Raw genomic sequence first — 15,088 nt, 5'->3', positions numbered from 1 at the left:
CGGAAAATGGCCTGTCATAGTGTGTCCTTGAGGCATTTGGAGACGGCTTGCTTCCTGTCTCCTTCTTCCGTCACAATCTATATTGGGCTAATTATACTACCGAACACGTAACGGAATGCACAAGCCCGTCTCAGACTACAGGCTCAGCCAGGTCAGATCAGGTCGCCTCCCAACCCGAAGAGCTACACCGCGTAGCTATGCTAGATTGATGCTTCCTGTGCCGGACCCATCTTCCCCTCCTCTGGAACGGCGTTATCGCCCGATAGCATCAAGCGTGAAGGCGTGTGTATGACCGTATATGCCCTCTCACGAAGTTATGTATCAACTCCCAATATTCCGTTCTCGACGGAGGCCTAACCAGACTCTATTCCTACAGCATCTCATCTTTCAAAGCCTGAGCGTTCTTGCTCTTTTGTGAGCCTCCTCGGGGTATCCTCAACCCGTTCATGCTATTCGCGTGACAACCCGCCCGCGCCCAGTATAGAGCGTGTAGCTCCCAGTCCAACTCGTGGGGCGTATGCTCAGATTTCGTCTGTTGGCTCTCTCCCCCCCAAAAACAAGATTAACAAAAAAACAAAAAAACGCCTGGGTATGCTGCCTACTTTGGTACACATGAGGTAAAAATTACAAATGCCATGCTGCCACAGTATCTCTCGATTAATCGCAGATTGCTGCGTCCATCACCCAACGAAATGTCTTTGCAATGTCAGGGGTGACTCGACGTGCCTCGCCAGTCATGTCGGCAGCTCTTCGACCTCGAGCCTCTTAGCCGCAGGCTCGCTATCGCCGTCGCTGTCCTCGACGTCGTATTTTTCTTGCCACAGCTTGCGCAGCACCTGGTATAGGAACAGGTACTGCGACTCGGCCTGGACCATGCTGCGGCGCTGTTCCCGCAGGGCGTCGACGGTTGCGAAAATGAGATCGTCGCCCTCGCCCGCGCCGTCGTAGTCGTCGAGCGCACCGTCATCCAGCTCGCGCATTAGGTGCTCCAGCGTGATAAAGGTTCCCGTGCGCCCGACGCCCGCGCTGCAGTGAATGATGCGCGGGTTCTCGGGCGCCGTGTTGTACTCGCGCGACAGGCGCATGAGTGTGAAGAAGCTCGCGAGGTCGTCGACAGCGGGGACGCCGAAGTCGGGCCACTTGGTGTAGAGGAGATGCCAGATTATGCGGTCCTCCTCTTCTTCACCAACGCGAAACAGAAGCTTGCGGACTTCGATGGCACCGTCCTCCAGAGTGGTGAGCGAGTCGAAGCTCAGCGTGGCGCTCCAGCCGTCGCTCCAGCCATCCAGCTCATTTATCGTCCAGGGGCCTTGTGTATCGTCCATGGGCAGGTAAGGGAAGCATTTGACCTGGTTGTTCTCGAAAAAGCTCGTGAGCTGGACGATAACGACAGGAGACGTAAGCTGCTCGGCGACCATGCGCCAAACAAAGTCGAGCGAGTTCTCTGTCGGGCCCTGCATGGCGATGTACCGCAAGGGAGGGAGCTCCTTGTTCGAGGGTGATGAGAGGGATATCGTCGAGGCGTTGACGTAGTCAAGCTCCTCGGCGGGCACGCGCAGCTTTATGCGGTTGTGGTTCCAGGGTTTAATGTTAAAGTAGCGATCCTGCAAGCCTCTTCGCATGTCCGTCTGCTTGTAGGAACCCCATTTCGCGGTCTCATCGGCGTCGGAGGCCAGGCCGGCGGCCAAGCGTTCGCGTTCCAGCCAGACGAGGTCCTGAAACTTGTTCTCTAGATCTGGGTGCAAACCAGCAATTAGTTCCCGCCTTGCGCCTCCACGTCTGCGAGGCGGCCGAGATCTCGTACCTGGTACCGAGAGGTTGAGGAAAGCCGGGATCCTCGGCTTTGGCCAAGGGCTTTCGTGGCTGTTTTTCCCGGACTCCGATGCGACAGAGCCGTGCTTGCTGCCGATCTTGCTACCGCTGGCGCTGCCGCCAGCGCTACCACTCCCGTTGCCGTTCTCACTCCCAGCCTTGTCTTTCTGTTTTGACGATGCCGGGGAGGAGGCAATGCCGTCGTGGGAGACAATAGCTGGCGAGGGCGGCGAATGCGGCAGGGAGGCGGCGGGAGGAGAGCGGCCGCGCTTAGCGGAGCCGCGCAGGTGAAGACCGCGAAAGGCCGACTTGCGCAAGCCGGGCTTTGTCGGGGTTGGCGACCTGCCGCCGGTGACGGTGACGGTGTTGGTGTTGTTGTTGGTGGAGGGATAGATCTGCTGGGGCGGCTGCTCGTCAAAGCCGTTTCGGGAGGGAGGGGTCTTGACGTCTGTCGTGGAAATTGTTGGGATCTTTGGTTTCCTGCGAAATTTGGGGAGATGGTCCATGTTGTGGGTTGCAGCGAAAGAAGCTGCTGTCGCACGAACCGTGACAACGGAGTGCCGTGCGGAGGGGAGAGCGGACGAGGCGAGATGCAACGGGCGGCGAGGGAGGATGAAGGTTAGCAACAGCGAGGTTGGCGACGGCAAGATGGCGGAGAGCGACGGGTAGCGTCAAAGTCGGTTATGTAGATAAGTAGGCAGGCTGGAATGTCGTCAGAGTTTTGGGGAGTGGATGGTGGGAAAGACGGCAGGGCAGGCCGCAGGAAGCTCCTTTCTTTTTTTGGATGTGGTGTGGCCCAGCGGAACGGGGAGCTGCAGGCGGCGAATGAGCCGAATTGCGTAAATTGTAATGCGGGTTTTCGGGGTAAAGAATGTCGGGCTTATGACGGGGATTTTGTCCTTGATTCGTTGGTCGAGCTGGGCATCCAAAGTAAGGGGGGGGGGGGGGGGGGGGGGACGAAGGATGCAGAGAGGAAGGGTGCGTCGGCGTGGTATAATTATATACCAAGAGAAGGGAAAGGATGGGAGTAAAATCGCGTCGTGGTGTGAAGAGAGCAGCAGCGGCGGCGCAAAGAGGCAATGGAGGGCACCGTCCAGGTGGCTGAAGCCAAATAGGTTGGATGGGCAGAACGGAACGAAACGCAAAGACGTGAAGCAGTGGATGTTCCTGGCGATCTACTGTAAAGTGGTCGCATGGATGGACCTCGAGGGGGTGCAGGTGGGACTCTCAGTTCGTGCGTCACGAGTCGGGGTTATGGCAGTGTCACTTGGGGGCACGTGCCAAAGGCTGCTGCCCATCAGAAGGGTGAGTGAGGTGTTCCGGGACTTGATATCTTCAGAAAGAGGAAAGAAGAGGAGGGGGAAGAGGGGAAAAGGGCAGAACCAGAAGGCAGTGAGGGTGGCGGGGTGGATGAGAGGAGGAAATTGGCACGATTACAATACGGTAGAGATTTTGATTACAACGAGAGCAAGAGAAAAAAGGCGGGTATCGAGGACTTTACGCTACCGACCTTGGGTATGAATGACCCCGGGACATGATGCCTTTCCTCCCCCACAGCGGAACGTGACTACGGAGGCCAAGGAAAAAGAAACGTCGAGAGCAGAAGGGAGGTATGCCACCACGCCGGACACAGGTACGCTAGAAGAGTGTCAAGACGAGACTGGCGGCTGTGAGCTGTCGTCGCAAAGGGGGGGTTATGGTAGCATGGGTATGGCATGGCATGGTAAACCGTAGGAGGCGATGGATGGTCTAGATGTTGGAAAATTCCTTGGACAAGGTCCAATGGCTACCTCTGGGTGTCTTGCTGATGCGTCCAGGGACTGGCAGGGGGGCAGGGTTGATATCTGTACATCGTATGCACCTCAGGCTGAGTGGGATGGGTCGCCTGGTTGCCGCAATCTCGGGCCAACGTGGGGCAATGCCCTGTTAGCCTCCGCCCTGCCGCCGCCGCGTCCCGAGGAGCTGGGAGACAGTGGCACTGACTCCTGAGGTGGCTGCTGCTGCTGCTGCTGCAGTGGCTTTGCTGCAGAACTTTCTCAACGAGGCAGCCAGCCGGCATTTGAAATGGAAAAGGGGGCCAACGCTGGAACGGCAAGCGTCCCAAAACCAGGTGGTTTTTATTTATTTATTTATAAAGGGGCGGCTTGCGTTGGAGGAGAGCCAGAGGTCCATCGGCCCATGGGCGACATGCTCGTCCAGGTTATTATTAATTTTCTTGTCATTTGGGCTGTAGGCGCCGGGCCATTTGTAACAGAATCCCCGTTGCCGACGGCTCAGTCATCACGCCAATGAGGCACGCAACCAACTTCCTCTGCTTGGGCTTGATCTACTACTGACTGATCGGCTGATGTAACAGCATACACGGTCAAATGATGCTCGCCATGTTCATAGTTCAACCAACCACTTCCTCCTGTCCGCCCGTCCTCCCGTCCTGCCGTAAACCCTGCCGTGTCTGCCATCCACCCCCATTGGTCATCCACCAGTCCGGCGGTATACGTGACCAGATAAAAACCTCGTCTGCGATCATAAGGGGGAGAAAGAAAGTAGGGGAAAACACCGAGTGACACAAAAGACGCGCGGAGCAGAACTAGGTTGTCTGTCTCGCGTCCCTTGACATTTCCCCTAACTCGTGGTTCCCTGGTCCTTCCACAAGAAGCACGACCCGAGGTCCGACTCCTGGTCGGTCTACTTGACTCCCAACACGCCAACCGGCACTTGGCTGCTGGTTCCCTGACCAACTTCGCGGTTCCCAATGACAGGCTTCTAGAACAACTCTGTCGACGGACTGACCACTGCCACTGACACTGCTAAGCTGGCCCGCCAAGCCCGCTTCCGTTGCACCCTCCTCTTTTTCTCCTTCTTCTTTCTCTCGGCAAGTTCTGTGCCGTCTGCCCGTCCAGTGCCACCAACCCTCTCTGTTTGAACCACTGCCAAGCGCTGGCCCGACTTCAATAATTCACGTCATGCGCCAGACTCTGGAACCTTCCCCCACCGTCCCGCGGGCGAATATTGTACAATCAGAGTTGAATTCTTACTGCCAAGGCTTCGACAGCGTTGCCGCGCGGAAAACACGGAGGATTATATGAACCCGCTTAACAACATCTCCGACGCGTCGCCGACGTCCTTCGCAGCCTCTCGTCATCTCGACCTGTTCCCGAAAAAGCCAGACAGCTTTCCCATCCCTGCGTCGCTCTCCCTCCCTCGGGTTTGTAAAATTACAGGGTTATATCCTTACAATATCCAACATCCTCCCGCATACCTACCTAATAGTACAGTACAGTATTGATGCCCCTCCCCTGGCATCCCTGGTCTAGCAGAGCTCGACAGTCTTCCTCTTGAAACATACAAAGTCGCCGACCTTATCGTCCACGACTAAACCGCCGAGTAAGCCGCCGTCACGAACCGTCCGCACTCCACCTTCTGTTCCAGAGTGACCTTCCTGCCCTTGCCGTCCTTGCCCAGCCGGACCGTCTGCCGGGGCGTGAGCTGGAACCGGTGCACCTCGCCCGCCCGGCCCAAGAGCGCGTCGCCAGCGCCCCCGTCCAACACGCCGATGTAGCTCGGCGTGTTCAGGTTGTTGCGCTTGCCCGTGCCAAGCTGGTAATGCTCGTTGCCGCCCCAGAAGAGCACGTCAGCGCCCCAATTGGTGTCGTGGTCCGAGCTGCTCGTCGTGGCCCCCGTCCGCGTGACGTTGTCCATCGTCGCCGACGCGTGCGTGCTCCCTACCGAGACGTGGGACAGCCGTATCGGCGCCATGCAGTTGTTCTTCTCGTCGAACTCGAAGAGCGACGACAGCGCCTTGACCTTGACCGGTCCAGGCGTCACGTGCGTCCACTTGCCCGTGCCGAGGGCGCCGTAGACGCCCTGGCCGCACGCCCAGAGATCTGCCGTGACCTTGGGCATGCGGCGCGCCGGCGCGAGGTCCCCACCAGCGTCCTCATTGTTGGCCTCCGTCGCGTCCACGGTGAAAAAGGTGTTATTTCCCCCAGCGGCGATGGTCGTGATCTTGGGAATGAGGCCGGTGTTGGCATAGAGCTTAGCGGTGGGCAGGAGAGCCGGCGCGTCAACCTTTTGGTACATCAGCTCCGCTGGCAGCCCGAGCTGGCCGTATGTGTTATCGCCAAAGGTGAAGAGCTTGCCGTCCTTAGTCAGAGCAGCCGAGTGGAAGTCGCCGGCGGCAATCTTGGCGACGTTGAAGCCCGACAGACCGGTGACCTCATGGGGCTGGTCGTACGGCCCGGCCGGACGCGAGGTCCAGCTCAGGCCCGGGACGCCCATCTGGCCCTTGGAAGGGAACTCGACCGTGCTAGCGGCGGCGGAGAAGACGCGCCCCTTGGAGGTCAGTAGCAGGCTGTGCTGCAGGCCACTGCTGATGTCGGTGACCTTCTCGCCCCAGGCTAGGTTCTTGGGCGTCAGGTCTCTGAACCTGACCGACTCTGGTCCAACCGAGCTCCAAAAGGGGATCCAGGAGGACGAGGACTGCTGCGGCTGTTGCAGCGACTTTGAGCCTGACACCAAGCCGCTCTGTGACGCCGGGACCGAGTACACCGATCCGTTGGACGAGAGTGCGATGATGCGGTCGTTGGAGATGGTAATCTTGGAAATGTCCTTGCCCTTGAGCGTCTCGACAGGCGACGGGTCCGTGTTTGAGAAACCCAGGCCCCATTGCACAAGGTTGCCCTTCTCCGTGACGGCCGCACCAAAATCTTGGCATAATTTGATGTCCCTCAACAGCTGGCCATCGAAATACTTGATCCGTCTCGGAAGCTTGACGACAGTCTCCTTGGAGTTGGGATCGATCACCTTGCCCACATTGGAACCCCAAGCGTAGACCCCAGGGTTTTCCCAGCTCTGTTTGACCTGAAGATGCTGAGAGCTGATAAGATCACGGTTCTCCTCTTTTGACAGTGCCGCCTTCCTTTCCTTCTCGAACTCGATTTCGGCCTTTTGGTACTTTGGCTTGCGCAGCTCAGCATCCTTGTCAGCTTCGGGGTTGAAGTATTGCTTCAGGGGCCCGTTGAAGTAATCATCGGCGTAGTACAGACCACCCGCGGCTCCTGCAGTGAGAAGCAAAGCAGTTGCCTTGCCCAGGACCGACTTCTCACCGGGACGGCGGGGGCCAGAGCTGGCATGGCGGCGGGCCACGGCGGCGCATCTCTGAGCTGTAAGAGACGCGCCGGCGTTGCGTGTAGCTGTCCTGCAAGCCTTCATCGTTGAGTGGCTCACGTTAAGGGGGTGATGGGACAGATGGTTGTAAAGTTTTAGGGTGTTTAATGAACCATTAATGAAAACAAACCACTTGAGAGAGGCGGCTAGTGGTGAGTTGCAACCGGGAGGTTCGCTGACAGGTCGTGAGGTCATCCACGAAAACTAAAAACTTCGATTCGCTGAGCACCAAATCCAGAGTGTTGCAGGGACCCCCTGTCATCACTAGGGTCCGTGCGCCCCGCAGCGGGTGAGCATCCGGGCTCCAATTTTCACTTCCGCAGTGTCACACAGCCGGCCACAGTTGGGGAGTGGGGGCTAATGATTTTCCGCCCATTTCACGCTACAGGTCCCCAGGTAGGTAGGTGGGCGAGCGTTGTAGCTGAGCTGGCTTGAGCTGTCTGACACGGTCCGGGCGGGCATTTTGGTGGGAACATCGACCGGCGCCAGACCGGACAGCACAAGACCTCTTTTGCGCCAGAGCATCCCGTCCACTCCCTAGAACAACTTTCGAGGCAGTCCACCATGTACGACGACTCCTGGTACAGCTTCGTGCCAGACGTGGCCAAGAAAGCCACCTCGGCCGCTCCGGGTCCTGTCCACCGCCGCAAGGAGTCGCTGTTGCAGCAATCTAACGTGAGCTCCGAATACCCTCCCTCGCACTGGTCCTGCCTCTCTCATGGACAGCTCGCTAACCAGTGCTATCTCGTCAGGGCATTCCACAAGCTTCCAGTGCTCCGGAGACTCTCGACGAAATCTTAGAGGGGGTTGAGGATCGCAACACCCCTCCCGAAGCAACTGTGCTCCGCCGCGCAAAGTCATACTCTGACTTTTACCACGTTGTTCGAGCTCAATTGGCCAAGGATGAGCAGAGAAAGAAGCGCAGACGGAGGAAGGACAAGACATGGGATGCCTTGGATATCGCGGCCGACACCACCGACTCCAAGACAGACCACCGCCCAGTTCTGAGCCTGTATGAGGATGAATTGCGCGAGGCTAGCCAGCATGAGTATTTGTGAGTTGGCGCTGCTTGCTGCGAACAGGCGGCTCTAACCTCAAACCAGACTTTACAACGACCAGCTCACCCTCACCGAACGACACCTCGATACACTCATCGATGACACAAATGCAGCGCTGAAGCTCCTGACGACGCTGTCCGAGTCATTCCAATCCGTCGAGGCACAGACGAGCTCGTTCCAGTCTCGGTGCGAGGACCTTTTGTCGGAACAGCTCAGGCTCGAGAAGCTGGCAGATGAAGTCGGCACCGATCTCCACTTCTACGCCTACCTCGACAACGTCTCCAGGAGACTCAATGCCCCTGGTGCTGGACGGTTGGTTGACGACGACTCTTTTGGCGAGATTCTGAGGAACCTAGACTCCTGCATTGGCTTCATGTCAAAACACGTACGCTGTCCTCTTACAAGGTCTTGAAGTGAGACTGACAATGGCAACCAGACAAACTACCGCGATGCCGAGTCGTACCTGGCTCGCTATGAAGCGTTGTTGACCAAGGCGCTCCACCTGCTCGAAGTGGGCTTCACCAACCGGTTGGAAAGCATATCGTCCGAGATCTCTGGCCTGATTGCGGGAACCAAGTCAGAGGCCACTCGACACGCGGTCGCATATGGACGTTTCGAGGAGATGATACTCGATTCGTACTCTTTAATCCCTAATGTTCACAAGGTTGTGAGCAGTGTGTACGATCAATATGGCCTTCCGATCGCCAGTGTTGCCAAGGATATCTATTCCAACACCACTAGCAACCTTTTCAGCTCTTACCTGGGTTTTCGGGACCGCGACCTCAAGCCCATTGTGCAGCATGATCAGGACGAGTTCAAGAAGGAAATCAAAGACCTATCCGTCGAGACAGCCTCGAGGAATTACATCAAACAGAGCTTTGAGCGCGCTTTCAATGAGGCCAATTTGTTCTCCAAGATCTTTGGCCTGGACCTGCAGTGGAGTTCTGACCCAGAATCGGCCTACGGGGTCCTCAAATCCAACCAGAGGTCTCTTGTCAACCCCGCAAACCTCGTGCAGATAGCCGCCAACCTACAGTCAGCGTTGCAAACGGCAGACCTGGACACTATTTGCAGCGTTGTGGGATGGCTGACCAACGAGTATCTGGTCCTCGACTACGACGAAGAAGAATCGCCTTTCGCGCGCCAGTGTCGAGAGCTCAGCGCCAGGCTGCTGACCGAGCATCTCTGGATCTTTACAGACAGCGCATTCGAGGGGGAGATCACTAAGACGATCGCGAAGGCTGTGGTGAAGGATGAGACCCTGACCATCGGGCCCGTCGTCAATGGCGTCTCTTCCTCAAACGCCTTCCCGCCTGTCAAACAAGCACTTAAACTCCTGGCCATGTACGACCAGGCCATGCCCAAGGAACGAAGCGTAAGTTGTACTGGCCTCGTAAGCATTCTCCAAAGCTGATATCCAGTAGCAAAAAAATAGCCAAGTCGTCTTCAAGATCGTTCGTGAAACCATTCAGATACTCCAGCGCGCCGAAGCTCGTATCAAGTCCATCAGAGCAGGAACAGACGCCGACTTATTCATGGTAAAAAATCTTCTCATCGTCAAGAACGAGCTCGTATCCCTCGAGATCGGCGACATCCGAGGCGACGCAGCGGCAATGCAGCACTTCGGCCACATTTGGGATAACCTGAGCCCCCAGAGCTGGGTGGGCTTCGTCAGCAACATCATCGGCGGCTCCCTCTGGTCGCGTGCTGCGCCGCAGCAGGCATCTGTCACGGCCAAGACACTGACGGTCGAAGACATGAGCGAGCAGCTGGATGAGCTGCTGAGGCAGTCCATCGTCGCTTTCACCCAGCGATGGGGAGCCCTAACGAATGATGCCCGCGCTAGGAAGCCGGGCGTGAAGCCGATCGGCAAGGTCGAGAAGGAGCTGGACGAGGTGCTTCAGAGAGCTTTCAGTAATCAGCCCGAGGTCATTGCGAAGCTGAAGGAGGCCATCCAGATTAACGCGCAGGCGCAGGAGGCGGCGCAAGAGGAAAAGAAGGGAATCAGACGGTACTAGCAGCTGGGCGTTGGTGGGTTCAATCTAGGAATGGTTAACGTGCCAGAAGTTGTGCGTCGTATGCTCGTTATGTTATAGACGCGAATGTGTTCTTGGGCGATTGGCTGTTTATGTCGAGTTGGGAAAACGGCGACTTCACGACAAGTACTAGACTGCAACACGAGTAGTCCTCTTCTCAACAGGACTTTTACACAGGTTGCAGTGCTTTACTTTACGAGATAAGGGTTTGCCATTTATAACGACGAGAGACCACATTCTCCATTATTCCCCTCCATGCCCTTCAAATACTACATTCTGACACCGTCGGTCCGGTCACTGAGCACAGTCACGAGCAAGTCAAAGAAAAAGGATGTGGACGGTTTACGGACTTAGCTCGCCGGTTTTGTGGGACATGGGATAGTGTCACAGGCCGAGAGCCAAGCCCGCCCAGACTATAACTTTCTTGATGAGAGCCACTCAGCTAGATGAGAAACTGGATACCTGCACTGGAGCTCCAAACGCCATGCCTATTGAAAACAGGAAGGGAAGGTAGTGAGCGAGGGTTCAGTGGCTGCGAGGGTTGTACACGCGGAAGGGAAGAAGCGAAGGAGCGGGCCGGGGACACACGGTCGCGTTATTCGCATTGCAAACACCTTCAAGATGGAGTTTTCCGAGCAGAAAGCTGGCCCTTACATACATCCCACCCAGCAAACATTACTATCCTCAGACCCGTGCTTCGCCGAAAGGCTCAAGACCGCCTGCCACTCTTCCGACGCCCACGACGTTGACATGCACCACGGGCTCAAGTTCGACCTCTGCGCGCACCATGTTCGACGTGTCCGGTCTCGTCTTCGAGGCAGCAGACCCCCCCTCCGCCGAGGAATCTCGCTCGCTCCGAGGGCTGGCAGGACACAACCCGGCGGGGGGGCTCACTACGCCAGCTGGGCTTAGCAGCCGGGATATCCATCAACGGTGTGTCGGGATGTGTCGTATGATATCGACTAAGTTTTGAGGAAGTTGAAGAGATGTCAGGCACATGCTGGGAAACAAGTTTGATATTTTGGGCTGGTTGCGTGTCTGTGACCGCAAGTTGACGCGGAGTTTCGTCAGGTGTAAATTCTAGACAAATCGTTCTGTTCTGGATTGATGTCAAGAGTGGCTTGGTGCGGTATGGTCACAAGCTTGTTGCACGAGAGGCATAGCACGCGACGTGTTTTCCACAGCTGAAGGAACAGCAGAGCTCGACTGTACTATAGACGTTGCACATTTCGCATAGTTCACGGAGACTTACGCCATACTTTAATCTCAAGTTTGTTGAGTATGGACAAAAGGGTAGGAGGGCAACAGTCTGGTCAACTATGTCCAATGTAGGGGGACGCAAGACAACATACGCCACAAGTATAAACTACTAAAACACCTACACAATCTCTAGCAGAGCATGTAGCCAGTGATCAATGTGCACGTCTGTCATTGGTATAACTAATATGATAAAACGATAGCATTGGAGTGTCTTGAGTCTTTGCTGTAGCAACTGAATTATCGTATCATTCTACATAGACATCAAACAAAAAGAGAGAGACAAAGGGAAACAGGGGATGCTGCAATTGGGTCTGCCTGTTTCTCGCTGCTGTTTGGTATTTTGGTACTATCGTTTGCGCGGATGCGAAAACTGTTCCACCCTCTCAAGATTCAAGTTGAAAGTGGTCCGCCACAGGGGATGGGCCGTGGGCGGGAAGCCGTCAGATGCTCGTGAGTACGCTCCGTTGGCAGACTACTTTAGCATTATTCCTTGGTGCATAATCCTACGCCAGTCGTTTCTTGTTGATGCCATGGCGTTCGTTCTCAGTAGCAAGACACCCATCGAAGTGTGCCGTCGCCGAAGTAAGTATATGGCACTCCAAGGCTTCATGGACATAGGACGCATCCAATATCTCGGGTTCTGGTCAAACCTCTACTCATCAGGCGGGAGGAAATCTCGCCCGGGCAGCCCCACCTCATGGCTGGTTATTTCTCCCCACAAGACCATCGTGGCAAATTCCTCGACATCAGCATGCCCTTCTTGTTGCCGACTCACTAAACATCGTCAACTCCAAGCAGATAGCCGGGCTCAGAAGAGCACAGGTATCGTAGACAGGTCGTTCGAGGACGTCGGATCCGCGGCTTATGATTTGTTATATCTCCATCTACCAGACCTCGCCGCCACCAATTGCGGTCCCACTCAGCCGGAGACCTAGCTCCGACGTGGTCCCCATTCCTTGGTCGGGTTTGTGGCTTTTACATACACCCCTGTCGCACGCGGAGTGGAAAGAGACCCCTTTCACCTTGTTGTCGATCAGGGTCGCGGTGGCCCAAAAATGCCACGCGCTGTTCGGATGAAACCTGGGAGACGGATAGGGCGAGGAGACTAGCAAGCTTTTTGCCTCAGAAGATCTCGCTGTCAGCAAGCATGCCGCCCTTGTCTTGCAGCGCAAGAAGCGGGTTGTTACCCTCAAGTATCCCCCTACCTGTACAACCAACACTCGTTGGGACAGGGGCACAACTTCTTTCCGCACGCGGATCGTCGTCTTCCCGCCGCCTGCCTGGGGGTGGGGTGTGCCGTGTCGGCGTGACCGATTATCTGCTTCAACTGGCCAACGAGATAAGCCATTCCCGACGTAAGTCAGAACCTGGAACAAACTTGTGAAGGAGAAAACGAAGCTTCGCGACGTCAGCAGAAGCGGGCAAGAAAGCCGACAAGCAGGTTGCTGCGCGTTACCGTTCCGATGGTAAGGGACATGACGATAGCCGACAGACTTTAAGGGCGCATGTTGTGAGATCAGGCCCCTCGCTTATCGAGCCATGTCAAAGCTGTATTGTACTCAGGGGGCTCGGGAAGTTTTGATCCTGGCAGTATTGCTGTGCCCTTGTTCCCGAATCGGCACACCATCCCTTATCCCCCACCTGCTGGTTGAGATTGGGTTGATACACGTGTGGCCTTCAGATCAAAATATTCTGACCCTTGGAACCGCTACTGTAGACGACGATTGAGCGGGGGGTTCCGCGATCGGAACACTTGAGCCATCTGTACGGAAAGGGAGCCGAAGCCACAAGATAATTTGCTGTTGAGGAAAAAAAATACGAGTTAGAGCTTGTTTACTGCATAATGGCAGTGTCCTTCCGGTAAAGACTAGAGATTGGGCCAGATCCCTGTGGGTCCTCGAGATCGAAGCCTGGAACAAGAAATGACAGCTGACAACTCACCAACCCGACGAATGCCTCAAGCATGTTGAAAGGTCGAGACAAAGCTCATAATTATAGGTAGCCCCGAGACCCATCGATGCTGGGAGTCGGAACACGGCGGCGTACGTCGTGAAGATACACTCCCCTCCATGTTGTAGGCATGATGCCCCACATGGTGGGTGGTGATTGCAATTGTTGTGTGTTGAAGGTATCGCATGGCTTTGAGATGCGGAAACACAGCCTCGACAATGGGAATCTTCTGTATCGCACAGGATAGGGATCGTCGAGGAGGCCACGGCCCTGCAGGAAGGGTCCTTCCTGAGTGCTCCCGATCGACGCTAGTAATGTGGCTCGTCGAGATCGAGAGGCGAACCTTATTTGCACAAGGGCGATGAGAGTAGTTGATTGGCTGTAACTCGCTTAGCGGTGTCCTTCCACGCCACGAGTCGTAGCCAAATGCCGCCTGGACCTGAGGGGTTCCCTCCGCGCGGCGGGCCGTTCAATTCAATCCGTGTTGTTGCTACGGCATCGTCCGACTTGGCCGGCCGCTGGCCTGCCCGGAGGCCCCAGCTCCTCCTCGACAAACTCCCCAACGACACACCGCGAGTGATGCTGATCAAGGGCGCTGTGATGCCGAGCCTTGACGGAAAGAATTTGTAGAGCGCCAGGGCTGCACAGTCGCAATGCGAGCGTACCGTACTTTTCTTTACAAGCCACGGGCGGCGGCGGATGTAGTTGGAAGTCCTAATGGCCGCATCCTGACAATAGAGAAGGCGAAGGAACCCTCGGCAGGATCCCAAGCTGGGCTGCAGCTGCGCCTGTTCCTGAATGGCACATGCGGAGCGTGGCGGTATGGCAGCATGGATAGACTGGAATGGACGCCGGAATGGACAATGATGCTGGAGCGCCCAACTCTGGTCAGGTGAGTTGAAGGCGGGCTGGTGGCAATGATAGCTGGCGGTGCTACAGATCTTTGCTATGACAACAGGTCGGTCAGCAAGTGTCGGAACCTCGAAGGTGAACGGTCACCAGTCAGACAGTATCGTGCCCCGGTGCAAGGGTTGGCCTGCCGATCGGGCTGCAATGACGCAGGAAGGGAGGGAAAGAGGCGAGTAAAAATGAGGATTGTGGGTCCGGAACAGGCTCCGTAGTGCATGATTGGCAGGGAGAGGCGCCGCGAGCCTGGCTTGACGGGAAAATGGAGGTTAAAGGGTTTTTAAGGGTCTGGGGGTGTTCCAAGGAAGGGACAATGCCAACTCAACCTTGACGACAGATTGATGGACCCGGAGTGAATCCTATTCGGGCTTCGCGGACATGATAGGGCGCGTTGGTACAGCGGCGGGCTGATGCAATTGATGTTGAATTCCGTCATGGTCTGAGGTTTTCCCCGTCCAACGCTGTTTAAGAGCGAGGCAGATACGAACCCAGAGAGTAAGTCCATTTGGGGTATCCGGACTGGTACAGGTCTGCGCAAAGCAAAGGGGAGTAGCGGGTTTTGTTGCCTTAAGGCGCCGTAACTGGATCGGCGATGATGAGGCCGGCATGATGCGGAAAACTGGCATTATGATTATGAACTGATATTGGCTTGGGTAATTGGGAGAAACGGTCAGCTAAAATGGGTGTAGGGTGGGCGTGGTCGGCCGGGAGGGCGAGACCGCACGTCGTTCGATGACACGGCAAAACCGAGATCGCGGCTCACAAGACTGCGGGTTCGCCTTCGACATGACTGGCCGTTTCGTGGCCCGTGTGGTGCTCGGCGATTGGCTGCTAGCCTGTTGCTGCATGGGCCCCCAACACGGGATACACTCCGTTGACGAATGAAGGTCGACGCATGCA

The 15,088-nt window shown here is 56.2% G+C and overlaps 6 protein-coding genes across 6 annotated transcripts; 3 read left to right on the top strand and 3 right to left on the bottom strand.

Moving 5' to 3' along the window:
- Positions 1-734: 734 nt before the first annotated feature.
- On the bottom strand, positions 735-2,318 carry CH63R_01367 (Protein-tyrosine phosphatase; the record flags this gene model as incomplete). Its single annotated transcript, XM_018296342.1, has 1 exon — positions 735-2,318. The coding sequence occupies one exon, from the start codon at positions 2,316-2,318 to the stop codon at positions 735-737; it is 1,584 nt and encodes a 527-aa protein (XP_018164704.1).
- A 2,866-nt stretch (positions 2,319-5,184) lies between these two features.
- On the bottom strand, positions 5,185-7,023 carry CH63R_01366 (Mitochondrial protein; the record flags this gene model as incomplete). Its single annotated transcript, XM_018296341.1, has 1 exon — positions 5,185-7,023. One exon carries the CDS (start codon positions 7,021-7,023, stop codon positions 5,185-5,187), a length of 1,839 nt encoding a protein of 612 aa, XP_018164703.1.
- Positions 7,024-7,542: 519 nt separating this feature from the next.
- On the top strand, positions 7,543-10,054 carry CH63R_01365 (Sec34-like family protein; the record flags this gene model as incomplete). The annotated part of the gene is made up of 5 exons (XM_018296340.1): positions 7,543-7,653; positions 7,731-8,032; positions 8,082-8,421; positions 8,473-9,411; positions 9,461-10,054. The coding sequence occupies 5 exons, from the start codon at positions 7,543-7,545 to the stop codon at positions 10,052-10,054; spliced, it is 2,286 nt and encodes a 761-aa protein (XP_018164702.1).
- A 639-nt stretch (positions 10,055-10,693) lies between these two features.
- On the top strand, positions 10,694-10,984 carry CH63R_01364 (uncharacterized protein; the record flags this gene model as incomplete). Its single annotated transcript, XM_018296339.1, has 1 exon — positions 10,694-10,984. The coding sequence occupies one exon, from the start codon at positions 10,694-10,696 to the stop codon at positions 10,982-10,984; it is 291 nt and encodes a 96-aa protein (XP_018164701.1).
- Positions 10,985-13,009: 2,025 nt separating this feature from the next.
- On the bottom strand, positions 13,010-13,297 carry CH63R_01363 (uncharacterized protein; the record flags this gene model as incomplete). The annotated part of the gene is made up of 2 exons (XM_018296338.1): positions 13,010-13,131; positions 13,201-13,297. 2 exons carry the CDS (start codon positions 13,295-13,297, stop codon positions 13,010-13,012), a joined length of 219 nt encoding a protein of 72 aa, XP_018164700.1.
- Positions 13,298-13,935: 638 nt separating this feature from the next.
- On the top strand, positions 13,936-14,178 carry CH63R_01362 (uncharacterized protein; the record flags this gene model as incomplete). The annotated part of the gene is made up of 1 exon (XM_018296337.1): positions 13,936-14,178. The coding sequence occupies one exon, from the start codon at positions 13,936-13,938 to the stop codon at positions 14,176-14,178; it is 243 nt and encodes an 80-aa protein (XP_018164699.1).
- Between the last annotated feature and the right edge of the window lie 910 nt (positions 14,179-15,088).

The sequence above is a fragment of the Colletotrichum higginsianum genome, chromosome 1 (assembly GCF_001672515.1).
Source record: "Colletotrichum higginsianum IMI 349063 chromosome 1, whole genome shotgun sequence".
Taxonomy (NCBI): Eukaryota; Fungi; Ascomycota; class Sordariomycetes; order Glomerellales; family Glomerellaceae; genus Colletotrichum; species Colletotrichum higginsianum.
The sequence above is the reverse complement of the archived record's forward strand: the minus strand, read 5'-3'. Positions and strand labels throughout refer to the sequence as shown.